The 27,038-nt window shown below is 42.2% G+C and overlaps 2 protein-coding genes across 2 annotated transcripts; both read left to right on the top strand.

Annotated features, from left to right (window-relative positions):
- The first annotated feature begins 1,192 nt into the window (after positions 1 to 1,192).
- LOC130085813 (NAD(P)H dehydrogenase [quinone] 1-like) lies at positions 1,193 to 2,717 on the top strand. Its single transcript, XM_056251769.1, has 5 exons — positions 1,193 to 1,209; positions 1,370 to 1,518; positions 1,946 to 2,059; positions 2,151 to 2,252; positions 2,363 to 2,717. The coding sequence occupies exons 1-5, from the start codon at positions 1,206 to 1,208 to the stop codon at positions 2,660 to 2,662; spliced, it is 669 nt and encodes a 222-aa protein (XP_056107744.1). The 5' UTR covers positions 1,193 to 1,205; the 3' UTR covers positions 2,663 to 2,717.
- Positions 2,718 to 18,955: 16,238 nt separating this feature from the next.
- On the top strand, positions 18,956 to 19,729 carry LOC130085797 (NAD(P)H dehydrogenase [quinone] 1-like). Its single transcript, XM_056251753.1, has 3 exons — positions 18,956 to 19,071; positions 19,163 to 19,264; positions 19,375 to 19,729. Exons 1-3 carry the CDS (start codon positions 18,964 to 18,966, stop codon positions 19,672 to 19,674), a joined length of 510 nt encoding a protein of 169 aa, XP_056107728.1. The 5' UTR covers positions 18,956 to 18,963; the 3' UTR covers positions 19,675 to 19,729.
- Positions 19,730 to 27,038: the final 7,309 nt, after the last annotated feature.

Here is a 27,038-nt window from a genome sequence, read left to right as displayed (position 1 = left end):
TTAATAAAACGTTTCACTCACTTCCGTTCTTCTGGAGGTTCAGCAGGAACACGAATATCTGGTACCGATCCTTTTTAGCAAAGCTTCTTAGCAAATCCAGCTTTATACTGACCCTCGTTTATAAAGCAGTCTGATGAGAAATGATTCGCGCAAACATGAGAGCATTGACGTTGCTCGTGTGGAATATTCCCTTCGGAAACAAAACTCAGCCACTGCGTCTTCAGCGGTTCGGATTCAGGAACATTAAAATGACTGTGTTCGTTATTACACCCAAGAACAGAACACCACAATCGCTTAGACGCCATTCTGCTCATAGACAGTGCTACGGCACATCAACAATGACCGCGCCGGTCCGGTCCGCGCCGCGCAGACTATGATTGACAGCTACCTCATGTGCGAGGGCGGGTCTGTGTTGAAACGCAACCCGTCAATCAACAATCGTGGGAGGGGCGTCCGTTTTATTGACGTCACAAAAACGAACGGCTCGATTTGAGGCAGGGGAAAACATATAAGGAGATTAAAACAAAACCACTGGATGGATTTTTATCATTATATGATGTTTGTGTACAGGCACTGCCAACACACATTTCAGTACAATCAACTTGTAAAAGTGCATGTACCATTATATGACCCCTTTAAAAAAGGGGAGGAGACCGAAATAAACTCTAGGTTTACTGAAGAAAACCTGCTCCCGGCCAGGTTGGGTTCACTGAGTAAGTTACCATGGCAACTGACTCTGAGTATAAGTTACCTCTCTTTCAGAAACGGGCAAGACTTACTCTGCTTTCTCAGGTTTGACATACCTCTCATTCTGAAATGGATAACCCAGAGTTTGCCTCATTTCAGGGTTAACATACTCAGAGTTTTCACTTAACCTCCTTTCTGAAACGGGCCCCAGGTTAGTTTCCCAATATAAGTTGCCAGGGTAACTGAGTTTGAACTATTTTAAGTTTGCTTTATGAAACGGTATCCACCGACAATAAGTCTGACTAACCAAAATAAGCCTGGCTTGTATTCTAATCTTGTTTTATGGAACAACCCTCAGTTAATAATCACTTTTGTTTAACTTTTTTTGTTTTTGGAAAGCCTGCCAACACTAACTGATTAGTAAATTATTTTCAGCTGTGCTCAGGTGATTGTGGTTTTAAAAGAAGCTCACAAAGCTGTTGGTTTAGTAGATGCTCTGAGATCTGTGGGTGAGAAACATGGGTGTGTTCTTTTAGTGCTTTTGTTTTGTTTTGTTTTGTTTTGTTTTGTTTTGTTTTGTTTTGTTTTGTTTTGTTTTGTTTTGTTTTGTTTTGTTTTGTTTTGGTTGGTTGGTTGGTTGGGTTGGGTTGGGTTGAATTTTGTTTCTTTCTTATTTTTTCAGCTGCAAAGACAGTGTTGATCGTGTATGCGCACCAGAGTGCTGGATCTTTCAATGCAGCCATTAAAGATGCTGCTGTAGATGTGCTGAAGAAACAGGGCTGCAATGTTCTTGTGTCTGACCTGTATGAAATCTTCTTAGCGACCATTGGAGCCAGCTGATAAAATAAACGTTTGCCGAATCCCGTAGGAAGGACGGCAAACACATCTTTCCGATCGACAAATGCCTTGATTGCAGTTCTCTGTTCGTCTTTTAAAATTAATGCGCTGTCGATTTCTTTTATAACAGACGCGATGGCGGAATCTATACATCCCAATTCTCCAGCTGCAGTCATCTCGGGAAACCAGTTCAACCCATGCGCTCTTTGGTGACGTGATGATTACGTAACTGCAGATGATCTGTCCATCATCGTATAAAGCCCACCCTGGCAATTTGATTGGCCCGACTAATTCTGAACCGATCATAATTACTCCTCAATGGATCGAGTCCAGACCGAACTTCCGAAAATGTTGTGGGTGGGGTTCGGGCTGGCATCTATACTTGTAGTTCTTTTACTTCCCTTTTTTTTGTCTTTTGCAGTTTCCAATGTACTGGTTCTCGGTTCCTGCCATCATGAAAGGCTGGATGGATCGGGTTCTTACCCTTGGTTTTGCGTACACCTCGGAAAAGCGCTACAGTGCAGGCATCTTCAGGGTAAGACCAACAAATCGTTACATGCGTTAATCAGAAAAGGTTAAAAGTTGTTCATTTAATGAAATGTGAGTGGGTTTTTAATTTGTGTTAGGAAAAGAAAGCCATGTTGTCATTCACCACTGGTTCCCATGAGACCATGTTCAGCTCCAATGGGATCAATGGAGATATGAATGTTACTCTGTGGCCAGTTCAGGTAAGATGCTTCATCCCTCCTCTTCCCTCAACTAAGCTTAATTTTGCACCATTTGATTTTGCATGTCATACTAACCTGGAACTGCTGTGCTAATGTTTTCTCTTTTGTAGAATGGTGTCCTCAATTACTGTGGCTTCCGGGTCCTCGCACCACAGGTCTTCTGGGCACCCACACATCTCTCTGCTGAGGCTCGTGACAGCCTGTTGAAAGAATGGCGTACTCGTCTTCAAGGTCTTTTAAGCGAAGTGCCTCTCTCCTTCCCACCCGTAGACAGTTTTGATAAGGTGAAAGGCTTTCAGCTGAAGCCTGAAGTTCATGAAAAGCAGGCTGATTCCCCCTTCGGTCTCACTGTGGGTCACCACCTGGAGAAACCTCTGCCACCGCACAGTCAGATGAAAGCTGGGGTATGAGATATGAGCAACTGTCCCCATGTGGCATGTTCCTGTTTAACTGTCATGAAGGTTAATTTTTTCGATGTGAATAAATTGTTCATGTTTTGAATTTGAATGTTGTAATTCATTGTAAGCCATGTGGAACCCACAACTCCTAGCCTGTTTCTTAAAGTTCATGTCAGATTGGGACACTTAGAAACCATAGTGGTTGGTTGATTTGTGCTCCCTAGTCAAGTATTTCCTGACTTTATTTTGTTGTTACTTTAGTGGTCTTATAACCGTTTAACCAGAAAACATGGAATCGGAGAGCTTGACAGTGAAAAGTCTGCATTTATTGGCAGTTACACAGGCAGGTCAATCCTCTCATACAGGGACTAGCTCTTATGAGCATTACAAAAAAGGTCAAATGTTTAACAGGTAGAGCAGACATGACCACTTTTCCCTGCAGTCTCATAAGTGTATTGCATACTATGCATGCAATACCTTGTTTTTGCCATTAGTCACCCTTAGCAGGCTCTATCCAAACAATACTATGGTCCAAATACCAAGTGTTTGAATCTGAACAAGCAGCACCTTAATATGGCACATTTATTTGGTGCACATGAATTGGATTTATTTACTTTCTGAAAGATTTGTCTTATGTGCCCAGCTTCCCCATTTCCTATGGAAATTTCTTGGAGGCATGTCCTTTTCTGCATCTTAGTGCTTTGCAGATGTCTGCCGATAAAGCTTTGAAATGCATTTGGATTCTTATGTAATTTAAAACTGATCCAAAATGGTATTCAAATGTAATCTAGAAACCGGTATAATCCCGGAAAACTTTGAATATATTACTCTAAGGGTGTGAGCTCCTCTTCTGCTTTCTGTGTGAATGAACCAATAAATGAAAATTGTCATCTCTTATTTAAACCAAGTTGGATGTGAAATAAGAGTTTGAGGTAATCGGATCATGTGACACCAATATAGCATTTTGCCGTTTTAATTCATTAAATTGTGTGCTGTTTCACATTATTGATGTATACATGCAGCTCATTTCCAAGCGTTCTCTCTAGTAATCACTCAAGAGTCAGACCTGCATAGTGATTTGAGTATATTTTCAATGAACATAAAGGTCCATGTTTAATAATTTTCACAAAACTAAATGGAAATGTTTAAGAGCTTGTTAATTTAGTTGTATACGTGTTCTCATATCCATGTTGTTCTAATGTTAATAATCTCAAGGTTTACTGGGTTTTACACGATTCTTTTGTAGCATATTGGTGGTGTACTAAAATAAACATTGTCACGTGTGTACCTTACTACTTCTCACCACTGATTTCTGATTGTTTAGAGGACATTTAGTCCGAGTCGCCCCCTTTCGTTTCAAAGAATAGTACAACGGCGGGCGCGTCAAATGCCTCATCCGCTTGGGGAGGTGTGCGCGAAGGCAGCGGAGACTCGCGCTGCAGAGCCAGGCGAAAGTATAAACGGCTTAACACGCCTCTCTGGAACAACGTCACACAAACCCATCATTTCACCATCAAATGGAGGTTTTATCAGAAAACTATAGAAATAAATCATTGGAAACTAGCGAGATCGCAAAACGCCTCCGGTTACTATCGTGATCGGTTCCCTGAGAGGTGGGAACGAGACATTACGTCAGCGTGACATATATGGGAACTCCTCCCTTCTCCACTTTCGCTGAAATCTTATGGGCTAACACCAGCTGGGGACAGCTGGCCAATTGACGCGAAGCATGTAAATACTGACAGGTTCCCGGGCAATTTAAAATGCATGGGCGCAACAATTACGTCAGAATCACGACTGAACGCTAGCACAGCTGACCAAACAGCGAGCACGGCGGCTAACGTAATGTCTCGTTCCCGCCTCTCAGGGAACCAAGGTTACGATAGTAACCGGAGACGTTCCCTTTCGAGGTGGTAACTTCAACATTACGTCAGCGTGACGTTTATGGGAACTGTATTAAATCCCGCCATGAGAGCAGTGAAGATAAGCCCTGAACGGGGTCAAACCACACCCAAGGTAAGCAAGACAGTTCTAGCCAATAGCCGCGTCGATAAGAGCGCTCTCATCTGATAGGAGGTACTAGACCAAAGAGATGCCTGCTCCGACCTTATCAAAATCTGTATATCTGAAAGCAATGGAACTGAAGGCTGCACTGAATAGGGCAGACACAACACAATAAGCACTCAAGCATGAGAGTTCAACGCATTGTCGACGGCGATTGCGGTGACAGCTGCATCAACTTTATTAACCATAACACAGAGTTAGCAGCTAGATAACTACTGCATAGCTGGTTAACAGATAACAAAATATTTCAGTAAAACTCAACTCCCCGAAAGTACGTGTGACTCTACAGAGGGTACATCCAGCTTGTAAAACCTGGCGAATGTGTTCTGAGAAACCAGCCAGCTACATAAATCCTGGATAGACATACCTCTAGCCCAGGCCCACGAGGAAGCAATTGCCCTTGTAGAATGAGCTCTGATGTTAAGGGGACAATCTTTCCCCTGGCATTCGTAAGCCAATGCAATAGCATCCACAATCTAGTGAGAGTCTCTCTTTTGAAACGGCACATCCCTTATTACATCCACCAAAGCACACGAACAGCTGGTCCGACTGACGAAAGGCGGCCGAGCTATCCACGTATGTCCGCAAAGCCCTGTTACCGGGCAAACAGCGCTCTTAGCGTCGGCGTCACGCGAGGCTGATGGCTCAGCAGAAAAGGCGGGCAGTGAAACAACCTGTGCTCTAAATGGTGTGTTGAGTGACTTCGGAACGTAGCCTGGTCTCAGCCGGAGAGTGACGCTGCTGTCGCCAGGTCCGAAACAAATACAATCGTCGTTCCCCGAGAACGCGTGTAAGTCTCCAATGCGATTCGCTGAGGTGAGAGCAAGTAAGGCAGTCTTCAGGGAAAGCTCCTCAACCGCAATCGAAGCTAGGGGCTCAAACGGTGGTAGAGGTAGAGCTCTCAAAAACAGAGCTAGATCTCACGGCGGCACGGAGGGCGGCCGTGAAGAACACAATCTCCTCGCTCCCCTGAGAAATCTGATCACCAAAGCGTGCTTACCGATCGATTGCCCGTCAACCGGGGAACGAACAGCAACAATAGCGACCACCTACACCTTAGCGTGGATGGCAAAGTCCTGCTCTCCATTCCGAGCTGTAGAAAGCGCGAAACATCCGACACGGAACGATCCCCGGGTCAAATCGATGTCCAAGCACCATTTTGTAAACAGAAAAACTCCCCATCTCAGAGCGCAGAGGCGATCCAGTAGAAGGCGCGCGTGCCTCCTCGACTATGCTCAGCACTCGTGAATGCAGAGTGTCCCGCTCATTCAAGGTCCCCGCAGCGGCCACACATTATGGTTCCACAGCTCGGGGCTGGGGTGCCATATCGTGCCATCCGCCTGAGACAGCATGGTCCTTCCTGAGGGGGATTTTCCATGAGGGAGCCACCATTAACTCTCTCAGGTCCGCAAACCAGGGCTGATTTGGCCAGTTCGGGGCCACGAGGATACTGACACTCTCTTGTAGGAACAACAGCCAATAGCGTTGCTCCTCTGGGAGTGCTCACAGCTGATAGACAGCTCAGCTCAAGTACACCGGAATTGCATATCATAATCACATATCAGTATACATAACCAAAGCGTCAGTGGCTGTAGTGACAACAACTGTGAATATACGCAGTTAGATCAGAATAGCCAGTTGCACTGAACAATACAGGGCAACATAACCGTATAGACTCATATCAGTATGAAGTTGAACATAAACATAGCGTCAGTGGCCTTAGCGACAACAACTGTGAAAATACGCAGTTAGATCAGAATAGCCAGTTGCACTGAGCAATACAGGGCAACATAACCATATAGACTCATATAAGTATGAACATAAACACAGCGTCAGTGGCCTTAGTGACAACAACTGTGAATATACGCAGTTAGATCAGAATAGCCAGTTGCACTGAGCAATACAGGGCAACATAACAGCATAAACATATATCAGTGTAAAAACACAGCATCAGTGGCAGCAGCGACAACAACTGTGAATATACGCAGTTAGATCAGAATAGCCAGGTGCACTGAAGGATACAGGGCAACGTAACAGCATAAACACATATCAGTATCAGACGGAGTGTTGTGGCAAAAATTCATCTCAAGCAAACATCACTGCGTAAGAGACACTCAGAGTCAAATTATATAAAATAGAAGAATTTATTCTTGCAAGAATAGGAGCAGTCTAATACACAGTTGTTACCCTGTGCAGAAGAGTGACACACCCCCAGACAGACTGAACTAGCTTTTATCTTAGTTTCAAGGCCTTCTTCCCCCCAGAGCCTTCCTCCCAGTAGTTTTCCATAGACGTCACTAGTTGGCCCAATAAGCTCCCCTGCACCAAAAATGGCCTTCTGACATCTAGGTCAGAGGTCCTTGTTCGTCTGTTCTCTGGAGTGTCTCCCTCTTCTGCCTCCCCAGGTACATAAACAGAATCTTCTCTCACTACAAGTGAGAGACACACATGTGACATTCTTTGAATCATCTATATTTTACTAAAGATCAATGAATATCATTAAAATTTCCACTACAACTCCTCACTTTTTATCATTCTGATTACCCATAATCACAATAATAAACAATAAAACAAATTTTAAGTCATATCATCACACTTATACTCTTCATCTCTGATTTTTTCGCATAAATGATCACTCTCCTTGAACCTGTGAAGAAAAGTTTAGAATGAAGAAGCAAAAGGCTGTTTTTGTGGGGGAAAGGCCCCGTAATATTTTAGCTAGCAAGTAAACATTTTTACGACGCCGGGCTAAGCGAGAAATCACTGTTCCTGCGCTCCTGTAAACAGACCCTCAGTCACGCCAGTAAGGAAAAAGGTAGTTATAACATAGTAAGGAAACAAACAGATAAAAGTATAATAAAAATCACTCAGTTTCAAACCCTATCTTTGTACGCCATCTCGTAACACGGATGACCGCTGCTTGTAACCTTCTTTAAATCTTTTGCCCTTAATCTTTCTCAGAAAATAAACAAATAGAAGAAAAACAAACAGAACATACATTTAACACATATCTCACTGTAGCTCCCGCTACATGTATCGTCACATAATTTTGTTCATCCTTGGGATAGACTGTCATTTTCACCAATTGAACAGACAGCATGTTTCACCTGTCACTATAATCATATTCCCCCATGAATAACAAAATTATTAGAATAACAATCCTAACTCCTATCATTAAGCCTTTTCCATTATTCTACGCCCATCTCCATATTTCACCTCGGTTTTCCTAACCATATTTTGTTCACTTCTAATTCAATTTAGTAAGCTCTATTTAATGCCATATTTAACAAAATCTAACCAGAGAAGTCTTATAATTTTATCCATTCTTCCAACCAATGCAGTTGTTCAATATTAACTCTAATATTTCCATTACGAACACAATCAATATATTTTCTACATTTACAATCAAATCAATACCTAGTTTGATTCAATCAAACCAAATCATCACAAAACCAGATTCTTCTGTTAAACTTAAACCATCAGTTGTGTTGATCATCTCGTTCGCCCCATGGAAGTTCTGTGTTCTTTTACCTTTAACTTTTAATTCAAACATGCTGTGGTTCTACTTAATAAGCTTCAACAATTATCCCTACAATTTACATTAATTAATAGATCTTCTCTTCCCAAAAACATTTTCCTTAAATATTTCCTAATGAATAAGTAACCAATCAAATCTTTTGATCTACTGTATATCAATACTAAGCCCTATTTTGATTTAATCAAATAAAATCCTCAAAATAATCACAAAACCACATTCTTAAACCATTAGTTGGTTCACATCCTCCTCCAGGCGTGTTGATCATCTCGTTCGCCCCATGGACTATGGGATGGTTGTGGCCTGTCGGTGTAGGTGAGAGGCTTGGACCCAGGTGTCACACTCTCCAACCATTTTCTGATCCTTATAAGGTTTTCCCTTATATCACGACCGCACCCCCACTGGAGTGACCTGTCACCTGTGAATGGAGACCTTAAGTATTTTGTTAGTGACCGCTTGACAGCCGCTCGTCCCCTTTGGTGTGACCTGTGGAATCAACAACCTGAAACATTATCTCCGGATAATTTCTTGCTCACTTAATAGCACTCAGAGTACTTTTCCCCTGAAAACACCTATCCACTTTGCTTACGTTAACAAGTCAATATTCATACATTTGGAACAGAATTAGTTCTGTTTGATCCAATCCATCCTGACATTCTGTAAAAGGAAAATTTTAAGTTATGCGCTGCGCAGGTGTAGCACCTTTCTGCCACAATAATAACCCAGGCCAGGATAGTTAGCCAAATTCATCCATAACCATTATTTTATTGGCACATTTTGCCCTGTCTCCCAATCCTGCATGCTCTCTGTAAAGAGAAACAAATTTCGAGGTTATTGTCAGATAGTAAAGTACGCAGTTTCTTTTGTCTACTGTTCTCCCGTGTCCTTCGATGCCCTGGCGTTTCCTGTTGAAACAATCTTTGTTATTGGTGTGTGCACACTCACAGACATCAATTTTGTTAGGCAGAAAAAATGGCTTCTTTCAGGGCTTTTATCAAATTACCCCTAGTGTTCTCCCAACATTTATCCCTTAATAAACCATATTTGGCAATTGTTATACCATCTCCCTCTTGATGCACGACACAACTCGAGCATCAATTTAACATAACATTTAACATAGTGTTTTTTATAAAGTTTGCCATCAACACTAACCCAAACGGCGTCCTTCAGCCAAATTTTGCCCAGACATCTTTCTCTGTCTCTGAAACAAAATATTACATTCGTCACTTAAAGCCACAATCTCATCTTCTTATCGAAGTATTTGAAAGGCAACGTCCCTCAGTCTCACAGCGTATCTTGCTTTTCAGGCCTGTTGTTTGGTCCCTCAAGTCAGTCATCTACAAACATTTCCAAAGTCATCAATTTTCCCTATCAGGTCAGGTCGTGCTGTACAGACTTGGTCAATGTCAGTCAATCATTTCTCCCCCTTTGTTCACAATAATCATAAATGTGAGAGGCTCTCTTGATAATTTCATGTTGACTTAGCCAATATGTCACTTTGTTGTTTCCCTCAAATCTACAACATTTTCATTTATCTCAGCCCATGCCAGATGGTGATCTACAACTACACAATTCCAATTTACTTAAACTGATCTTCAAATCTACATTATGTATGACAAAATTATTACTACCAGACAGAGCTTGATGGCCAATCAACTTAAAGCTTGTCCCATGTTCTGTATTGTCTTTTCATCAGAATTATCAGCTTCTTTAAAATTTTTCATTTGCCTTAACCCATCTGTAATGATAAACTCATTCCAGAGGTTAATGACGCAATATACACACCATTCAGGCGGAATATTAGTGCCCCAAACTAATACATACAAGACATAAAGTGCTGTCACCATCACACACACTCATACTAGACACACATATGTTAACTGCTCATTCTCAATGTTCACTTTTCTTTATATTATTGCTAAAAGATTTAAATTTTAAATAAGATTTTAACCTTTCCATTTTTCCTGTAGCTTCTACCGAATTTTACATGGTCTCCCAACCAGTTTCAAAGCATGTCTTGTTCATTATTCATTTGATTTTTTAGACAAGTCAGCTGGGTTGTTTTGTTTCATTATCATTATTTTGCTTCAGCTTGCTCTAGCAGGCCGATAACGGAAAGACAGACACAGTTACCATCCCTTCCTCCGCTCAAGCAGTCTCTCTCACTATAAACAAATAATTTTTTTCACCAGCCTCCTAAGGCTGTAACTTAGTCAAAATTTGTATTCATTACAATAACCTTTGACCATTCACCTTTGTCATCCAGACTTTCCTTAAATCAAAAGCTGTCTTCATCTTTAGCCACCACCATGTCTAACGACCTTCAAGAGTTAAAACTATGTTATAACATATTAGTTCAAAATCAACACTATGATTTTCCTTGCCCATAAGGCAAACCAGTACATAAAAAGTTTTGCTACTGTCTCCACAACAACTAATGGGAATCACTTCATGGCCTCAGCTGGCTCCTGCTCGCCCACTCCTGTTAGCCCTTTATCTATAATCTCCATCAGGGTGTTTTCCCCTGGCATATTTGCAGACGCTTGTCACAATAAAAAAAAACAAGCCATACAATGAATGCGGTTTCTTCTGGCGAGTGGTATGTAGAGGAAACTCACATTTTCTGGGTCAGACCGCCGTGTCTGTTCCTCACAGCGCATCTCACCTCTCAATGCTCTGCTGACCCCGGTGGCCTCCAGTAATCAGCGCTCAACTCTCATACCTTTCTCACATATAACACCTCCATCCCGGAGGTGCCCAATGTTCGTGACCCCCTGCGTTAGGCTGTCCCCTGGCCAGGAAGATCAAACCCGTCATTGAGTAGCCACTGTACACACTGGTAACCGCTCTTTCCCATCACAGGCTGTTTGCTTCAACAGAACTCAGCTGTTTTCTAGAGCTTAGGAAAGGCACGTTCAAGAGTCACCAGAGCCATTCCGATTGCCTAATAGTGTTCACATAGGGAGACAGGTCAATAACAACAGTATTTAATCACTTAAATCCATTAACCATCTTAAAAGCAGCAACCTAGCTGCTTGGATTATACTTAGTGAATTTAGATCACAACCGTACATTCAGTGTACTTCATCTGTAGCCGGAGCCATCGGTCCTGAATGGTGGAGACTAAATGAGACAGAGAAGTTACTGGTCCTAAAATAAGCTAATCAAAATGTCATCTCTATCTGTATTATTGTTTTAAATACTTCTTTAAAGTCATTCAGTTTTATTTTTAAAACATCTCTGTGTCTATGATCTTCAACTGAAACACTGTGCTTTACATTATCACAGATACCAGCTTTTAGCTGACTCATTGAATGAGAGAGACTCTGAGACTCTATTGGATGGTACACTGCTCTCTCATATACTTCTAACATCAAACATTTATCTATCATCTTTTAACTCTATCCCAGCTTAAGGCATCTTTGCCAGAAATTACATACGGTTTCAAATAAACATATTATTTATATTTGTCTTTTGCCCACCTCAGGGAATTTAGACATTACAAATTTCCTCTCAGATTGAGTCTCTGTCGCACTGGCAGTTTCAGGCACAGCACACATCAGATTTTAGATAAGCGAACTGTTTCAATACAGCCCATAACAAACTTATCTTTTGAGAGCAAAACATCAGCTTCTAGTTCTTTCATGGTCAACTTTTCAAGCTGTTTGTTTAATCAGATGCCTTTCACACATTTTACATTTAGCAACTGTTAATTCAGTAGCCTACTGCATCTGCTTATTTGTTCTTACATAATGGTAATTATTCTAGTTCTCAATAACGTTTCACATTTCTCAATCTCAATTACCATAGCTTAATCTCTGACTTCAAAGTTTTCTCTTCTAGGAGTTTATCAGTCTCCAATCAGGATTCACACTAACTTTGACAAGGCTACTCTGCATCTTTTGCAGTTATTATAAATCATCTTTGAGATCTGTCTCTCTATATTACCTTTACATATTTTGCAACTCACATTTGTTGGAGTCACAAAAGGATTCACTTTAAGACTTCAATCTTTTGACCTTGTTTTTTATCTCTTATTTCTCAGACCAAAAATTGTCACTGTCGTCATTTAAACACTGATCTATTTTCAAACCAATATTATTACCAGAAATGTGTTGTCATTTTATCACATTTTTAAACACCTTCTCGGTGGTCATTTACAGTTACCTATTAAATTGTCCCGATGACCACCGTTAAAACACTCTCTGTCATCTAGTGAATTTGTTTCAGCCTCAACTACAGCATCAGACACCTTGCAGTTTGATCACTGTGAGCTTCCAAAGGGCTTCAACTTAACACGCCCTTGAAGCAGTGTGTGTCCCATTCAGGAATGTAAACAGACCCACTGATAATCAGTTCTCTGTATTCCTTTGTCCCTCCACCAATGGCGGATTCAATCACAATAGCCAAATCATACTCTTCATCATTATTATTGGCAGAACATAATTTCATGAGCAGCACAGAAAATGCTCAAAATATTCGAATTTGTTTTCTGTCTTTACCTTACTAATTTGGTATTATCATCAACAACACTAATTACAAGTACTGTTGCTGTTATCCCAGCTTATCTTTTACAAAACATCATCTGCAAATCTCTTCAAAGTGAGATCTTCAGAGCAGAGCTGTTTACAGCATTTGCTCTCTTCTGTCTCACTATTTATTTACTTATTTATTTTCCCGGACTGTTCCGTTACTCTTCATAAAGTGTAACAATTTGTACATCATTATTTTCATTTCCACTGGTTTGAAGCCTTTTTTTCCCTTCCATCACATTATTGTCTCAGTCTTATCTCTACTGTTTCTCCAAAACAGATTATATTACTCAGTCCGTAAATTACACAGACAACCATTATAGCTACTTGCTTCAATACCCTTATTTTCTTAACATTAATAAAATAAAGCAGATATATCATCATTTCAATCATTATTTTATCAAAATCTAGAATTGTTCCCCATTCTGCTCAAAACATTCTTCATATCATGTTAATCCCTGTCAATCATACAATGCCTTATTTTATTCTAAAACTTTTCATATCATTTGAACAGTTAATTTGACTTCCATAAATTCTGTCAGACCATGTCTATTTTCATCACATATAGTTTTCTACTATATTCCTCCTTCCTTTTCCCTACATGCCAGTTCCTTCATTATCCTCTCCTTTCTTTTCTCAAACATGCCAGTTCCTTCATTATCTAACCAGTACATGATTGTTTGAACAATACCCACACACACATGTCTCACACACCAACCTTTTTGTTTTTTTTTCACTTCCCTCTATTTCACACAGACAGCCTTATTGCTTCTTGCCACTTCAATCCTTGTCATATAAATTTAAGTTCTATAGACATCTAATGTCATGCATCCATTTACTGGACGAAGAAGTAAAAAACATTATTTCTCCTGGCAGTTCGACATTTCATCTTCAACTGAACAATCCATTATCTGTTCACATTTTTTACACACATGTTGAACGCAGCCACAACAACCTTTTGTCCCGCTGCCCTGTTCCACTGATTCTCGCACACTCTTAGTCTATTTGTGCTCATGGTAGCTCATGATCATGGTATTTTCTCAGTTTTTTTCAATATCTAAAATATACATTTCCCCCCATACTTTCCTAGTTCTACAGAAAACCGGTGTACAAATTTCGCAAGCTTGCTTTTGAGACATCCCCATACTGGCTGTTTTCTGTTCTCTGTGGATTTCTCTTCAACGCGCGTTTTCTTTAATCTGTTAGGCGTCCCTAAACAAATCCGATTCTTTTCTTTTAACCCAAATCGGTCGGGTTGCACTATTAGTGCCCTCCTAATTATGGTTTACCAAAAAATTCTGGTTCCCCCTAATTAGCCTCAGTACCTAAAAACAATTTGCTCCGTCGTGGAACAACTAATTTTCAGGGTACCTATCTGTTTGAAATCTCTTGATCTGTTACAGTTCTCACTTAATCCCAGATTATTTATCTGCTTGAAATTTCTTGTTCTGTTACAGACCTCAATTAATCTCAGATTTTTCCCTCGTATCTGTTTGAAATTTCTTGATCTATATAGATCTCAATTAATCTCAGATTACGTACCACAGAAACAGCCTTCAGCCAATATGGTTCAATTTCACTCTTCTCCCCAATTAAACTGAATTTAATTAACTTACCCAAAAGAAAATAAATTGAACTGTCTCTTACCAGAGATGCTTCTGTTGCCACCTGCGGGTTCTTTAGATTCCAGTGGTCGATTCTCCCGGCCCTGATATCGGTCGGCCCCTCTCTCTCAAGTTTACGAGGTAGAGCTGGAACTTACTTAGTCCAGGTGGCCAAACACCGTCCGATCTCAGGTCCAGGAGGCACGTCCAAGGAATATCACTTCTGACACCAAAACTGTTGTGGCAAAAATTCATCTCAAGCAAACATCACTGAATAAAGAGACACTCAGAGTCAAATTATATAAAATAGAAGAATTTATTCTTGCAAGAATAGGAGCAGTCTAATACACAGTTGTTACCCTGTGCAGAAGAGTGACACACCCCCAGACAGACTGAACTAGCTTTTATCTTAGTTTCAAGGCCTTCTTCCCCCCAGAGCCTTCCTCCCAGTAGTTTTCCATAGACGTCACTAGTTGGCCCAATAAGCCCCCCTGCACCAAAAATGGCCTTCTGACATCTAGGTCAGAGGTCCTTGTTCGTCTGTTCTCTGGAGTGTCTCCCTCTTCTGCCTCCCCAGGTACATAAACAGAATCTTCTCTCACTACAAGTGAGAGACACACATGTGACATTCTTTGAATCATCTATATTTTACTAAAGATCAATGAATATCATTAAAATTTCCACTACAGGAGTCTTCCATCCCTCTTGAGCACCACGAAATAGCTACAGTGCACTTCCATTCTCAGAACGGGGCGTTTTGAGGCAAAGTCAGTGACGGACCCACGCCTGTTTTAGCCGTGGCGCTTCCCGTGGTACGTGTCGCTACATTCCTGGTCCCGCCCACTGCCTACGGCGAAGATCCGGCTAAGTGCGGAGCCGTTTTTGGCGGGCTGGTCAGCCGAACTTAGGCGGGACGAGGTGCCGACAAAGAGAGAGACCTCGACGAGTTCTGGAACGTGCAGCAATATTCGCACCTCATAGCCTTCGTGCTTCTGCGCCTCAGAACAATGCTCAGTAACTGACTCCATGGCGTCACCAAAGAGGCCGGAGGGAGTGATTGGAGCCTTTCTTTTCACACAGAAATAAAGTGGTTTACCGTTATTTCACAAAAGAAAGAGGACACACACCCAGATAGCACACGCACGTTGCGCAGACATATGTGTGACGTCGTCATTTTCATGAGTAGCGCTGTCACACACACACAAAAAACTAGGGTCCTAGAAATGTGGTCCTGAAATTGCGGCCACCGGGATTGCAGACTGATAATATTAGAATGAACTGCTGGATCTCATTCTGAAGGGGAAAAAAGCACTGCAGTGGGAAAATATATTAAGATTGTCTAACTAGTGAGTTAAACTCAGCCTGAGCAAGTCTCCGGTTTAGGTGGTCTTAAGCACATCATCATCCATCCTAAGCAGTTAAAGGTGAACTATGCAGGTTTTTTACCTTAACTGAACAGCTTCAGAGTCATTGGAATGGTTATATTACTTTTTTCTATCACCTGTGAGTGGAAAAACCACACTTGCAACTTTAAGCCGGCGTGCCGCCGGCCATAGCATCAGGAAGTATCGCGTGATATCAGGTCTCGCGATGTAATGAATTGCTTTACGGCAAAAAAGATCTGCCAAAATTCTGTCATTATTGCGCTCCCTCACGCATCACATACATCAACAATCTATGAAACGGCCTCTATGACAGACACTAGCACGCATTTCAGAAGTGAATCATGGCAGGGTCGACGAAGAAAACGTGGTCTGAAGAGTCAATGAAAAGAAAACGAGAAACTGACCGCGTGAGGAACCGGACAAGAGTCTCACTCGGTCAGGCTTTCACTTAAAATAGGATAAGAATGAGCATCAAACAGAAATAACCCGGCGCTGCATACGTGGGGACGGGTGTTCGAGGCTCACATACAATACAGACTGCCGACAATTCAACAGGGAGCGCGCAGCTCTTAAAGGGGCCACACCTTATTTCCACTCATTACAGCTTCCACCCTACTGAACAGGTACCGGTATACAGGGGGAGGGGATCAGGCCGTGAGTGCAGAGCTATCTCTGCGTGAGTGCTATTTACGACAGTACAAGTACTCCACAGCGACTCTAGGGGTCGCTGTTTGACAAAAACGGAATTCCTACCAAGGGGGTAATCCATCAGCCGGAAGTTGAAGCCTCGCGGGAGCCGCCATTGTAGCAGAACTTCACCTGCTGTTAGCATTCCATTGACTCCCATTCATTTTGGCGTCACTTTGACAGCGAATAACTTTACATCTGAGGCGTCCAAAGACTCCATTTATTCATTATTTATTTCTAAAGAAACACGACAATGTATAAAAGGCTCCATTACCCTGTATCTTACGTTATGGCCCTGTAGAAGCAGTTTTTGTAAAAATAAGCTAACGATTGCGTCATAATGAATCGACTCTCCGTCGCACAGTAGAGAAATTACCATATAGACAGGAGGAGAAGCTCGCAGGCAATCGGGGGGACGTGGAGGTATAAAGTCCGATAAAGTCAAGGGAGAAGCCCATAGAGAGTCATAAAGTTGATCCTGCTGCTAGCTCATGGACAGCTAATACTCACTCTCTCCGTCTCTGTGAGATTCGGAGGGGAATTATTCAGATTTCACTCGGCACAGCGTTTGAGCCTGTGCAGTACGCCTGGCGATCAGCTTTTAACGGGCTTTAATTTTCTCCGTTGAAATCAATGGAGTCGCTGTGTCCATTTCTTTTACTGTCTATGATTCCTACATAGTGTACCCTTAAAAGACCACAAACTACACCAAAGACCAGACAAGTTTTTTTTTTTTCAGCAGAAAATTGTAGTCATAATTATAACCTGGCCATGATACAAAAGTATCTAAGCAAAACAGTTTGTTTTCTAAACTGAGTCACTAAATTTATAGGGGCTATATATTTTTTATCTTTATCATATTGGTATTTTATTTGTATGGCTCTAATAGACGTCTATAGCTCCAGTGGTGCATGTTGACATCTAGTGGTAAAAAGGTAAACTAACCACCAGGCATAATGCGATTCTTTTTTTTTTTTTTAAGATTCATAGATGCTGCTTTTAAGAAGAAATACATCCAGTTAATAATCACTTTTGTTTAACCTTTTTTTTTGCTGTAGATTTTTGTTTTTGGAAAGCCTCTAGCCTGTCAACACTAATTGATTAGTAAATTACTTTCAGCTGTGCTCAGGTGATTGTGGTTTTAAAAGAAGCTCACAAAGCTGTTGGTTTAGTAGATGCTCTTTTGAGACCTGTGGGTGAGAAACATGGGTAGGTTATTTTGTTGCTGCAGTTAATTTTTGTTTGTTTGATTTTTTTTTGTTGATTTTTTTATTTTATTTTTTCAGCTGCAAAGACAGTGTTGATCGTGTATGCGCACCAGAGTGCTGGATCTTTCAATGCAGCCATTAAAGATGCTGCTGTAGATGTGCTGAAGAAACAGGGCTGCAATGTTCTTGTGTCTGACCTGTATGAAATGAAATTCAAAGCCACAGCAACCAAGGAGGATATTACTGGTTTGGAGGCAGTGTTATGTTTTAGAAAATATTAAACTTAACAACTTTTGCCCTTATTGGAGTGCAATGGCTATTTTGCACAATTTTCTTTTTCAGAAGCAGTGACGAACCCAGAACATTTCTGCTATGGAGAGGAGACCATGCTGGCCTGGCAGGAGGGACGACTAGCTTCTGATATTGTAGAGGAGCACCAGAAACTAAAAAAAGCAGATATTGTTATTTTTCAGGTAAGGCTTTTATATATCAGAAATCGGATTTTAATTTTGTTTCTTTTGGGTACTTGTAGTAGCCTGACTTTGTCATACTTGTATTCTAGTCAGAATGTGAGTCTGATACTGCTCCATAGGGCTTTGAGGCGTATCTTAACCGAACCAGAAAAAAAACATAAAAACTCTGCACTTAATTGCATAGACCTACAACCAATCAGAGCAACGCAGTACTTTTTTTTTTTTTTTTTTTTATGAGCTACGCAAATTGTTAACAGAACTCAACTACACGCACGCTGGAAGTAGTAAAATGTGTTATTTTACTTGGTCCTCCATGAGTGCGACCAAAGGAGAAACCACAACGACCACAGGGTTTTCATTGCGTCCCATCTTCTTAGCGACCATTGGAGCCAGCTGATAAAATAAACGTTTGCCGAATCCCGTAGGAAGGACGGCAAACACATCTTTCCGATCGACAAATGCCTTGATTGCAGTTCTCTGTTCGTCTTTTAAAATGAATGCGCTGTCGATTTCTTTTATAACAGACGCGATGGCGGAATCTATACATCCCAATTCTCCAGCTGCAGTCATCTCGGGAAACCAGTTCAACCCATGCGCTCTTTGGTGACGTGATGATTACGTAACTGCAGATGATCTGTCCATCATCGTATAAAGCCCACCCTGGCAATTTGATTGGCCCGACTAATTCTGAACCGATCATAATTACTCCTCAATGGATCGAGTCCAGACCGAACTTCCGAAAATGTTGTGGGTGGGGTTCGGGCTGGCATCCAGGCTATACTTGTAGTTCTTTTACTTCCCTTTTTTTGTCTTTTGCAGTTTCCAATGTACTGGTTCTCGGTTCCTGCCATCATGAAAGGCTGGATGGATCGGGTTCTTACCCTTGGTTTTGCGTACACCTCGGAAAAGCGCTACAGTGCAGGCATCTTCAGGGTAAGACCAACAAATCGTTACATGCGTTAATCAGAAAAGGTTAAAAGTTGTTCATTTAATGAAATGTGAGTGGGTTTTTAATTTGTGTTAGGAAAAGAAAGCCATGTTGTCATTCACCACTGGTTCCCATGAGACCATGTTCAGCTCCAATGGGATCAATGGAGATATGAATGTTACTCTGTGGCCAGTTCAGGTAAGATGCTTCATCCCTCCTCTTCCCTCAACTAAGCTTAATTTTGCACCATTTGATTTTGCATGTCATACTAACCTGGAACTGCTGTGCTAATGTTTTCTCTTTTGTAGAATGGTGTCCTCAATTACTGTGGCTTCCGGGTCCTCGCACCACAGGTCTTCTGGGCACCCACACATCTCTCTGCTGAGGCTCGTGACAGCCTGTTGAAAGAATGGCGTACTCGTCTTCAAGGTCTTTTAAGCGAAGTGCCTCTCTCCTTCCCACCCGTAGACAGTTTTGATAAGGTGAAAGGCTTTCAGCTGAAGCCTGAAGTTCATGAAAAGCAGGCTGATTCCCCCTTCGGTCTCACTGTGGGTCACCACCTGGAGAAACCTCTGCCACCGCACAGTCAGATGAAAGCTGGGGTATGAGATATGAGCAACTGTCCCCATGTGGCATGTTCCTGTTTAACTGTCATGAAGGTTAATTTTTTCGATGTGAATAAATTGTTCATGTTTTGAATTTGAATGTTGTAATTCATTGTAAGCCATGTGGAACCCACAACTCCTAGCCTGTTTCTCAAAGTTCATGTCAGATTGGGACACTTAGAAACCATAGTGGTTGGTTGATTTGTGCTCCCTAGTCAAGTATTTCCTGACTTTATTTTGTTGCTACTTTAGTGGTCTTATAACCGTTTAACCAGAAAACATGGAATCGGAGAGCTTGACAGTGAAAAGTCTGCATTTATTGGCAGTTACACAGGCAGGTCAATCCTCTCATACAGGGACTAGCTCTTATGAGCATTACAAAAAAGGTCAAATGTTTAACAGGTAGAGCAGACATGACCACTTTTCCCTGCAGTCTCATAAGTGTATTGCATACTATGCATGCAATACCTTGTTTTTGCCATTAGTCACCCTTAGCAGGCTCTATCCAAACAATACTATGGTCCAAATACCAAGTGTTTGAATCTGAACAAGCAGCACCTTAATATGGCACATTTATTTGGTGCACATGAATTGGATTTATTTACTTTTCTGAAAGATTTGTCTTATGTGCCCAGCTTCCCCATTTCCTATGGAAATTTCTTGGAGGCATGTCCTTTTCTGCATCTTAGTGCTTTGCAGATGTCTGCCGATAAAGCTTTGAAATGCATTTGGATTCTTATGTAATTTAAAACTGATCCAAAATGGTATTCACATGTAATCTAGAAACCGGTATAATCCCGGAAAACTTTGAATATATTACTCTAAGGGTGTGAGCTCCTCTTCTGCTTTCTGTGTGAATGAACCAATAAATGAAAATTGTCATCTCTTATTTAAACCAAGTTGGATGTGAAGTAAGAGTTTGAGGTAATCGGATCATGTGACACCAATATAGCATTTTGCCGTTTTAATTCATTAAATTGTGTGCTGTTTCACATTATTGATGTATACATGCAGCTCATTTCCAAGCGTTCTCTCTAGTAATCACTCAGAGTCAGACCTGCATAGTGATTTGAGTATATTTTCAATGAACATAAAGGTCCATGTTTAATAATTTTCACAAAACTAAATGGAAATGTTTAAGAGCTCGTTAATTTAGTTGTATACGTGTTCTCATATCCATGTTGTTCTAATGTTAATAATCTCAAGGTTTACTGGGTTTTACACGATTCTTTTGTAGCATATTGGTGGTGTACTAAAATAAACATTGTCACGTGTGTACCTTACTACTTCTCACCACTGATTTCTGATTGTTTAGAGGACATTTAGTCCGAGTCAGCCCCTTTCGTTTCAAAGAATAGTACAACGGCGGGCGCGTCAAATGCCTCATCCGCTTGGGGAGGTGTGCGCGAAGGCAGCGGAGACTCGCGCTGCAGAGCCAGGCGAAAGTATAAACGGCTTAACACGCCTCTCTGGAACAACGTCACACAAACCCATCATTTCACCATCAAATGGAGGTTTTATCAGAAAACTATAGAAAGAAATCATTGGAAACTAGCGAGATCGCAAAACGCCTCCGGTTACTATCGTGATCGGTTCCCTGAGAGGTGGGAACGAGACATTACGTCAGCGTGACATATATGGGAACTCCTCCCTTCTCCACTTTCGCTGAAATCTTATGGGCTAACACCAGCTGGGGACAGCTGGCCAATTGACGCGAAGCATGTAAATACTGACAGGTTCCCGGGCAATTTAAAATGCATGGGCGCAACAATTACGTCAGGATCACGACTGAACGCTAGCACAGCTGACCAAACAGCGAGCACGGCGGCTAACGTAATGTCTCGTTCCCGCCTCTCAGGGAACCAAGGTTACGATAGTAACCGGAGACGTTCCCTTTCGAGGTGGTAACTTCAACATTACGTCAGCGTGACGTTTATGGGAACTGTATTAAATCCCGCCATGAGAGCAGTGAAGATAAGCCCTGAACGGGGTCAAACCACACCCAAGGTAAGCAAGACAGTTCTAGCCAATAGCCGCGTCGATAAGAGCGCTCTCATCTGATAGGAGGTACTAGACCAAAGAGATGCCTGCTCCGACCTTATCAAAATCTGTATATCTGAAAGCAATGGAACTGAAGGCTGCACTGAATAGGGCAGACACAACACAATAAGCACTCAAGCATGAGAGTTCAACGCATTGTCGACGGCGATTGCGGTGACAGCTGCATCAACTTTATTAACCATAACACAGAGTTAGCAGCTAGATAACTACTGCATAGCTGGTTAACAGATAACAAAATATTTCAGTAAAACTCAACTCCCCGAAAGTACGTGTGACTCTACAGAGGGTACATCCAGCTTGTAAAACCTGGCGAATGTGTTCTGAGAAACCAGCCAGCTACATAAATCCTGGATAGACATACCTCTAGCCCAGGCCCACGAGGAAGCAATTGCCCTTGTAGAATGAGCTCTGATGTTAAGGGGACAATCTTTCCCCTGGCATTCGTAAGCCAATGCAATAGCATCCACAATCTAGTGAGAGTCTCTCTTTTGAAACGGCACATCCCTTATTACATCCACCAAAGCACACGAACAGCTGGTCCGACTGACGAAAGGCGGCCGAGCTATCCACGTATGTCCGCAAAGCCCTGTTACCGGGCAAACAGCGCTCTTAGCGTCGGCGTCACGCGAGGCTGATGGCTCAGCAGAAAAGGCGGGCAGTGAAACAACCTGTGCTCTAAATGGTGTGTTGAGTGACTTCGGAACGTAGCCTGGTCTCAGCCGGAGAGTGACGCTGCTGTCGCCAGGTCCGAAACAAATACAATCGTCGTTCCCCGAGAACGCGTGTAAGTCTCCAATGCGATTCGCTGAGGTGAGAGCAAGTAAGGCAGTCTTCAGGGAAAGCTCCTCAACCGCAATCGAAGCTAGGGGCTCAAACGGTGGTAGAGGTAGAGCTCTCAAAAACAGAGCTAGATCTCACGGCGGCACGGAGGGCGGCCGTGAAGAACACAATCTCCTCGCTCCCCTGAGAAATCTGATCACCAAAGCGTGCTTACCGATCGATTGCCCGTCAACCGGGGAACGAACAGCAACAATAGCGACCACCTACACCTTAGCGTGGATGGCAAAGTCCTGCTCTCCATTCCGAGCTGTAGAAAGCGCGAAACATCCGACACGGAACGATCCCCGGGTCAAATCGATGTCCAAGCACCATTTTGTAAACAGAAAAACTCCCCATCTCAGAGCGCAGAGGCGATCCAGTAGAAGGCGCGCGTGCCTCCTCGACTATGCTCAGCACTCGTGAATGCAGAGTGTCCCGCTCATTCAAGGTCCCCGCAGCGGCCACACATTATGGTTCCACAGCTCGGGGCTGGGGTGCCATATCGTGCCATCCGCCTGAGACAGCATGGTCCTTCCTGAGGGGGATTTTCCATGAGGGAGCCACCATTAACTCTCTCAGGTCCGCAAACCAGGGCTGTTTGGCCAGTTCGGGGCCACGAGGATACTGACACTCTCTTGTAGGAACAACAGCCAATAGCGTTGCTCCTCTGGGAGTGCTCACAGCTGATAGACAGCTCAGCTCAAGTACACCGGAATTGCATATCATAATCACATATCAGTATACATAACCAAAGCGTCAGTGGCTGTAGTGACAACAACTGTGAATATACGCAGTTAGATCAGAATAGCCAGTTGCACTGAACAATACAGGGCAACATAACCGTATAGACTCATATCAGTATGAAGTTGAACATAAACATAGCGTCAGTGGCCTTAGCGACAACAACTGTGAAAATACGCAGTTAGATCAGAATAGCCAGTTGCACTGAGCAATACAGGGCAACATAACCATATAGACTCATATAAGTATGAACATAAACACAGCGTCAGTGGCCTTAGTGACAACAACTGTGAATATACGCAGTTAGATCAGAATAGCCAGTTGCACTGAGCAATACAGGGCAACATAACAGCATAAACATATATCAGTGTAAAAACACAGCATCAGTGGCAGCAGCGACAACAACTGTGAATATACGCAGTTAGATCAGAATAGCCAGGTGCACTGAAGGATACAGGGCAACGTAACAGCATAAACACATATCAGTATCAGACGGAGTCTTCCATCCCTCTTGAGCACCACGAAATAGCTACAGTGCACTTCCATTCTCAGAACGGGGCGTTTTGAGGCAAAGTCAGTGACGGACCCACGCCTGTTTTAGCCGTGGCGCTTCCCGTGGTACGTGTCGCTACATTCCTGGTCCCGCCCACTGCCTACGGCGAAGATCCGGCTAAGTGCGGAGCCGTTTTTGGCGGGCTGGTCAGCCGAACTTAGGCGGGACGAGGTGCCGACAAAGAGAGAGACATCGACGAATTCTGGAACGTGCAGCAATATTCGCACCTCATAGCCTTCGTGCTTCTGCGCCTCAGAACAATGCTCAGTAACTGACTCCATGGCGTCACCAAAGAGGCCGGAGGGAGTGATTGGAGCCTTTCTTTTCACACAGAAATAAAGTGGTTTACCGTTATTTCACAAAAGAAAGAGGACACACACCCAGATAGCACACGCACGTTGCGCAGACATATGTGTGACGTCGTCATTTTCATGAGTAGCGCTGTCACACACACACAAAAAACTAGGGTCCTAGAAATGTGGTCCTGAAATTGCGGCCACCGGGATTGCAGACTGATAATATTAGAATGAACTGCTGGATCTCATTCTGAAGGGGAAAAAAGCACTGCAGTGGGAAAATATATTAAGATTGTCTAACTAGTGAGTTAAACTCAGCCTGAGCAAGTCTCCGGTTTAGGTGGTCTCAAGCACATCATCATCCATCCTAAGCAGTTAAAGGTGAACTATGCAGGTTTTTTACCTTAACTGAACAGCTTCGGAGTCATTGGAATGGTTATATTACTTTTTTCTATCACCTGTGAGTGGAAAAACCACACTTGCAACTTTAAGCCGGCGTGACGCCGGCCATAGCATCAGGAAGTATCGCGTGATATCAGGTCTCGCGATGTAATGAATTGCTTTACGGCAAAAAAGATCTGCCAAAATTCTGTCATTATTGCGCTCCCTCACGCATCACATACATCAACAATCTATGAAACGGCCTCTATGACAGTCACTAGCACGCATTTCCCTGTATCTTACGTTATGGCCCTGTAGAAGCAGTTTTTGTAAAAATAAGTTAACGATTGCGTCATAATGAATCGACTCTCCGTCGCACAGTAGAGAAATTACCATATAGACAGGAGGAGAAGCTCGCAGGCAATCGGGGGGACGTGGAGGTATAAAGTCAGATAAAGTCAAGGGAGAAGCCCATAGAGAGTCATAAAGTTGATCCTGCTGCTAGCTCATGGACAGCTAATACTCACTCTCTCCGTCTCTGTGAGATTCGGAGGGGAATTATTCAGATTTCACTCGGCACAGCGTTTGAGCCTGTGCAGTACGCCTGGCGATCAGCTTTTAACGGGCTTTAATTTTCTCCGTTGAAATCAATGGAGTCGCTGTGTCCATTTCTTTTACTGTCTATGATTCCTACATAGTGTACCCTTAAAAGACCACAAACTACACCAAAGACCAGACAAGTTTTTTTTTTTTCAACAGAAAATTGTAGTCATAATTATAACCTGGCCATGATACAAAAGTATCTAAGCAAAACAGTTTGTTTTCTAAACTGAGTCACTAAATTTATAGGGGCTATATATTTTTTATCTTTATCATATTGGTATTTTATTTGTATGGCTCTAATAGACGTCTATAGCTCCAGTGGTGCATGTTGACATCTAGTGGTAAAAAGGTAAACTAACCACCAGGCATAATGCGATTCTTTTTTTTTTTTTTAAGATTCATAGATGCTGCTTTTAAGAAGAAATACATCCAGTTAATAATCACTTTTGTTTAACCTTTTTTTTTGCTGTAGATTTTTGTTTTTGGAAAGCCTCTAGCCTGTCAACACTAATTGATTAGTAAATTACTTTCAGCTGTGCTCAGGTGATTGTGGTTTTAAAAGAAGCTCACAAAGCTGTTGGTTTAGTAGATGCTCTTTTGAGACCTGTGGGTGAGAAACATGGGTAGGTTATTTTGTTGCTGCAGTTAATTTTTGTTTGTTTGATTTTTTTTTTTGATTTTTTTTTTTTTTTTTTCAGCTGCAAAGACAGTGTTGATCGTGTATGCGCACCAGAGTGCTGGATCTTTCAATGCAGCCATTAAAGATGCTGCTGTAGATGTGCTGAAGAAACAGGGCTGCAATGTTCTTGTGTCTGACCTGTATGAAATGAAATTCAAAGCCACAGCAACCAAGGAGGATATTACTGGTTTGGAGGCAGTGTTATGTTTTAGAAAATATTAAACTTAACAACTTTTGCCCTTATTGGAGTGCAATGGCTATTTTGCACAATTTTCTTTTTCAGAAGCAGTGACGAACCCAGAACATTTCTGCTATGGAGAGGAGACCATGCTGGCCTGGCAGGAGGGACGACTAGCTTCTGATATTGTAGAGGAGCACCAGAAACTAAAAAAAGCAGATATTGTTATTTTTCAGGTAAGGCTTTTATATATCAGAAATCGGATTTTAATTTTGTTTCTTTTGGGTACTTGTAGTAGCCTGACTTTGTCATACTTGTATTCTAGTCAGAATGTGAGTCTGATACTGCTCCATAGGGCTTTGATTGAGGCGTATCTTAACCGAACCAGAAAAAAAACATAAAAACTCTGCACTTAATTGGATAGACCTACAACCAATCAGAGCAACGCAGTACTTTTTTTTTTTTTTTTTTTATGAGCTACGCAAATTGTTAACAGAACTCAACTACACGCACGCTGGAAGTAGTAAAATGTGTTATTTTACTTGGTCCTCCATGAGTGCGACCAAAGGAGAAACCACAACGACCACAGGGTTTTCATTGCGTCCCATCTTCTTAGCGACCATTGGAGCCAGCTGATAAAATAAACGTTTGCCGAATCCCGTAGGAAGGACGGCAAACACATCTTTCCGATCGACAAATGCCTTGATTGCAGTTCTCTGTTCGTCTTTTAAAATGAATGCGCTGTCGATTTCTTTTATAACAGACGCGATGGCGGAATCTATACATCCCAATTCTCCAGCTGCAGTCATCTCGGGAAACCAGTTCAACCCATGCGCTCTTTGGTGACGTGATGATTACGTAACTGCAGATGATCTGTCCATCATCGTATAAAGCCCACCCTGGCAATTTGATTGGCCCGACTAATTCTGAACCGATCATAATTACTCCTCAATGGATCGAGTCCAGACCGAACTTCCGAAAATGTTGTGGGTGGGGTTCGGGCTGGCATCCAGGCTATACTTGTAGTTCTTTTACTTCCCTTTTTTTGTCTTTTGC

The sequence above is a fragment of the Rhinichthys klamathensis genome, unplaced genomic scaffold (genome assembly GCF_029890125.1).
Source record: "Rhinichthys klamathensis goyatoka isolate OS25496 unplaced genomic scaffold, OSU_Roscu_1.1 h1tg000090l_1, whole genome shotgun sequence".
NCBI lineage: Eukaryota > Metazoa > Chordata > Actinopteri > Cypriniformes > Leuciscidae > Rhinichthys > Rhinichthys klamathensis.
The sequence above is the reverse complement of the archived record's forward strand: the minus strand, read 5'-3'. Positions and strand labels throughout refer to the sequence as shown.

What these genes read in the sequence shown, in the direction of transcription:
- LOC130085813 (XM_056251769.1), top strand. An exon ending in TCTTCTTAGCGACCATTGGA is followed by an intron (nt 1,519 to 1,945) that starts GCCAGCTGATAA and finishes TGTCTTTTGCAG; the next exon opens with TTTCCAATGTACTGGTTCTC. An exon ending in ACAGTGCAGGCATCTTCAGG is followed by an intron (nt 2,060 to 2,150) that starts GTAAGACCAACA and finishes AATTTGTGTTAG; the next exon opens with GAAAAGAAAGCCATGTTGTC.
- LOC130085797 (XM_056251753.1), top strand. Translation starts at nt 18,964, where the DNA reads ATGTACTGGTTCTCGGTTCCTGCCATCATGAAAGGCTGGATGGATCGG. An exon ending in ACAGTGCAGGCATCTTCAGG is followed by an intron (nt 19,072 to 19,162) that starts GTAAGACCAACA and finishes AATTTGTGTTAG; the next exon opens with GAAAAGAAAGCCATGTTGTC. An exon ending in TTACTCTGTGGCCAGTTCAG is followed by an intron (nt 19,265 to 19,374) that starts GTAAGATGCTTC and finishes TCTCTTTTGTAG; the next exon opens with AATGGTGTCCTCAATTACTG.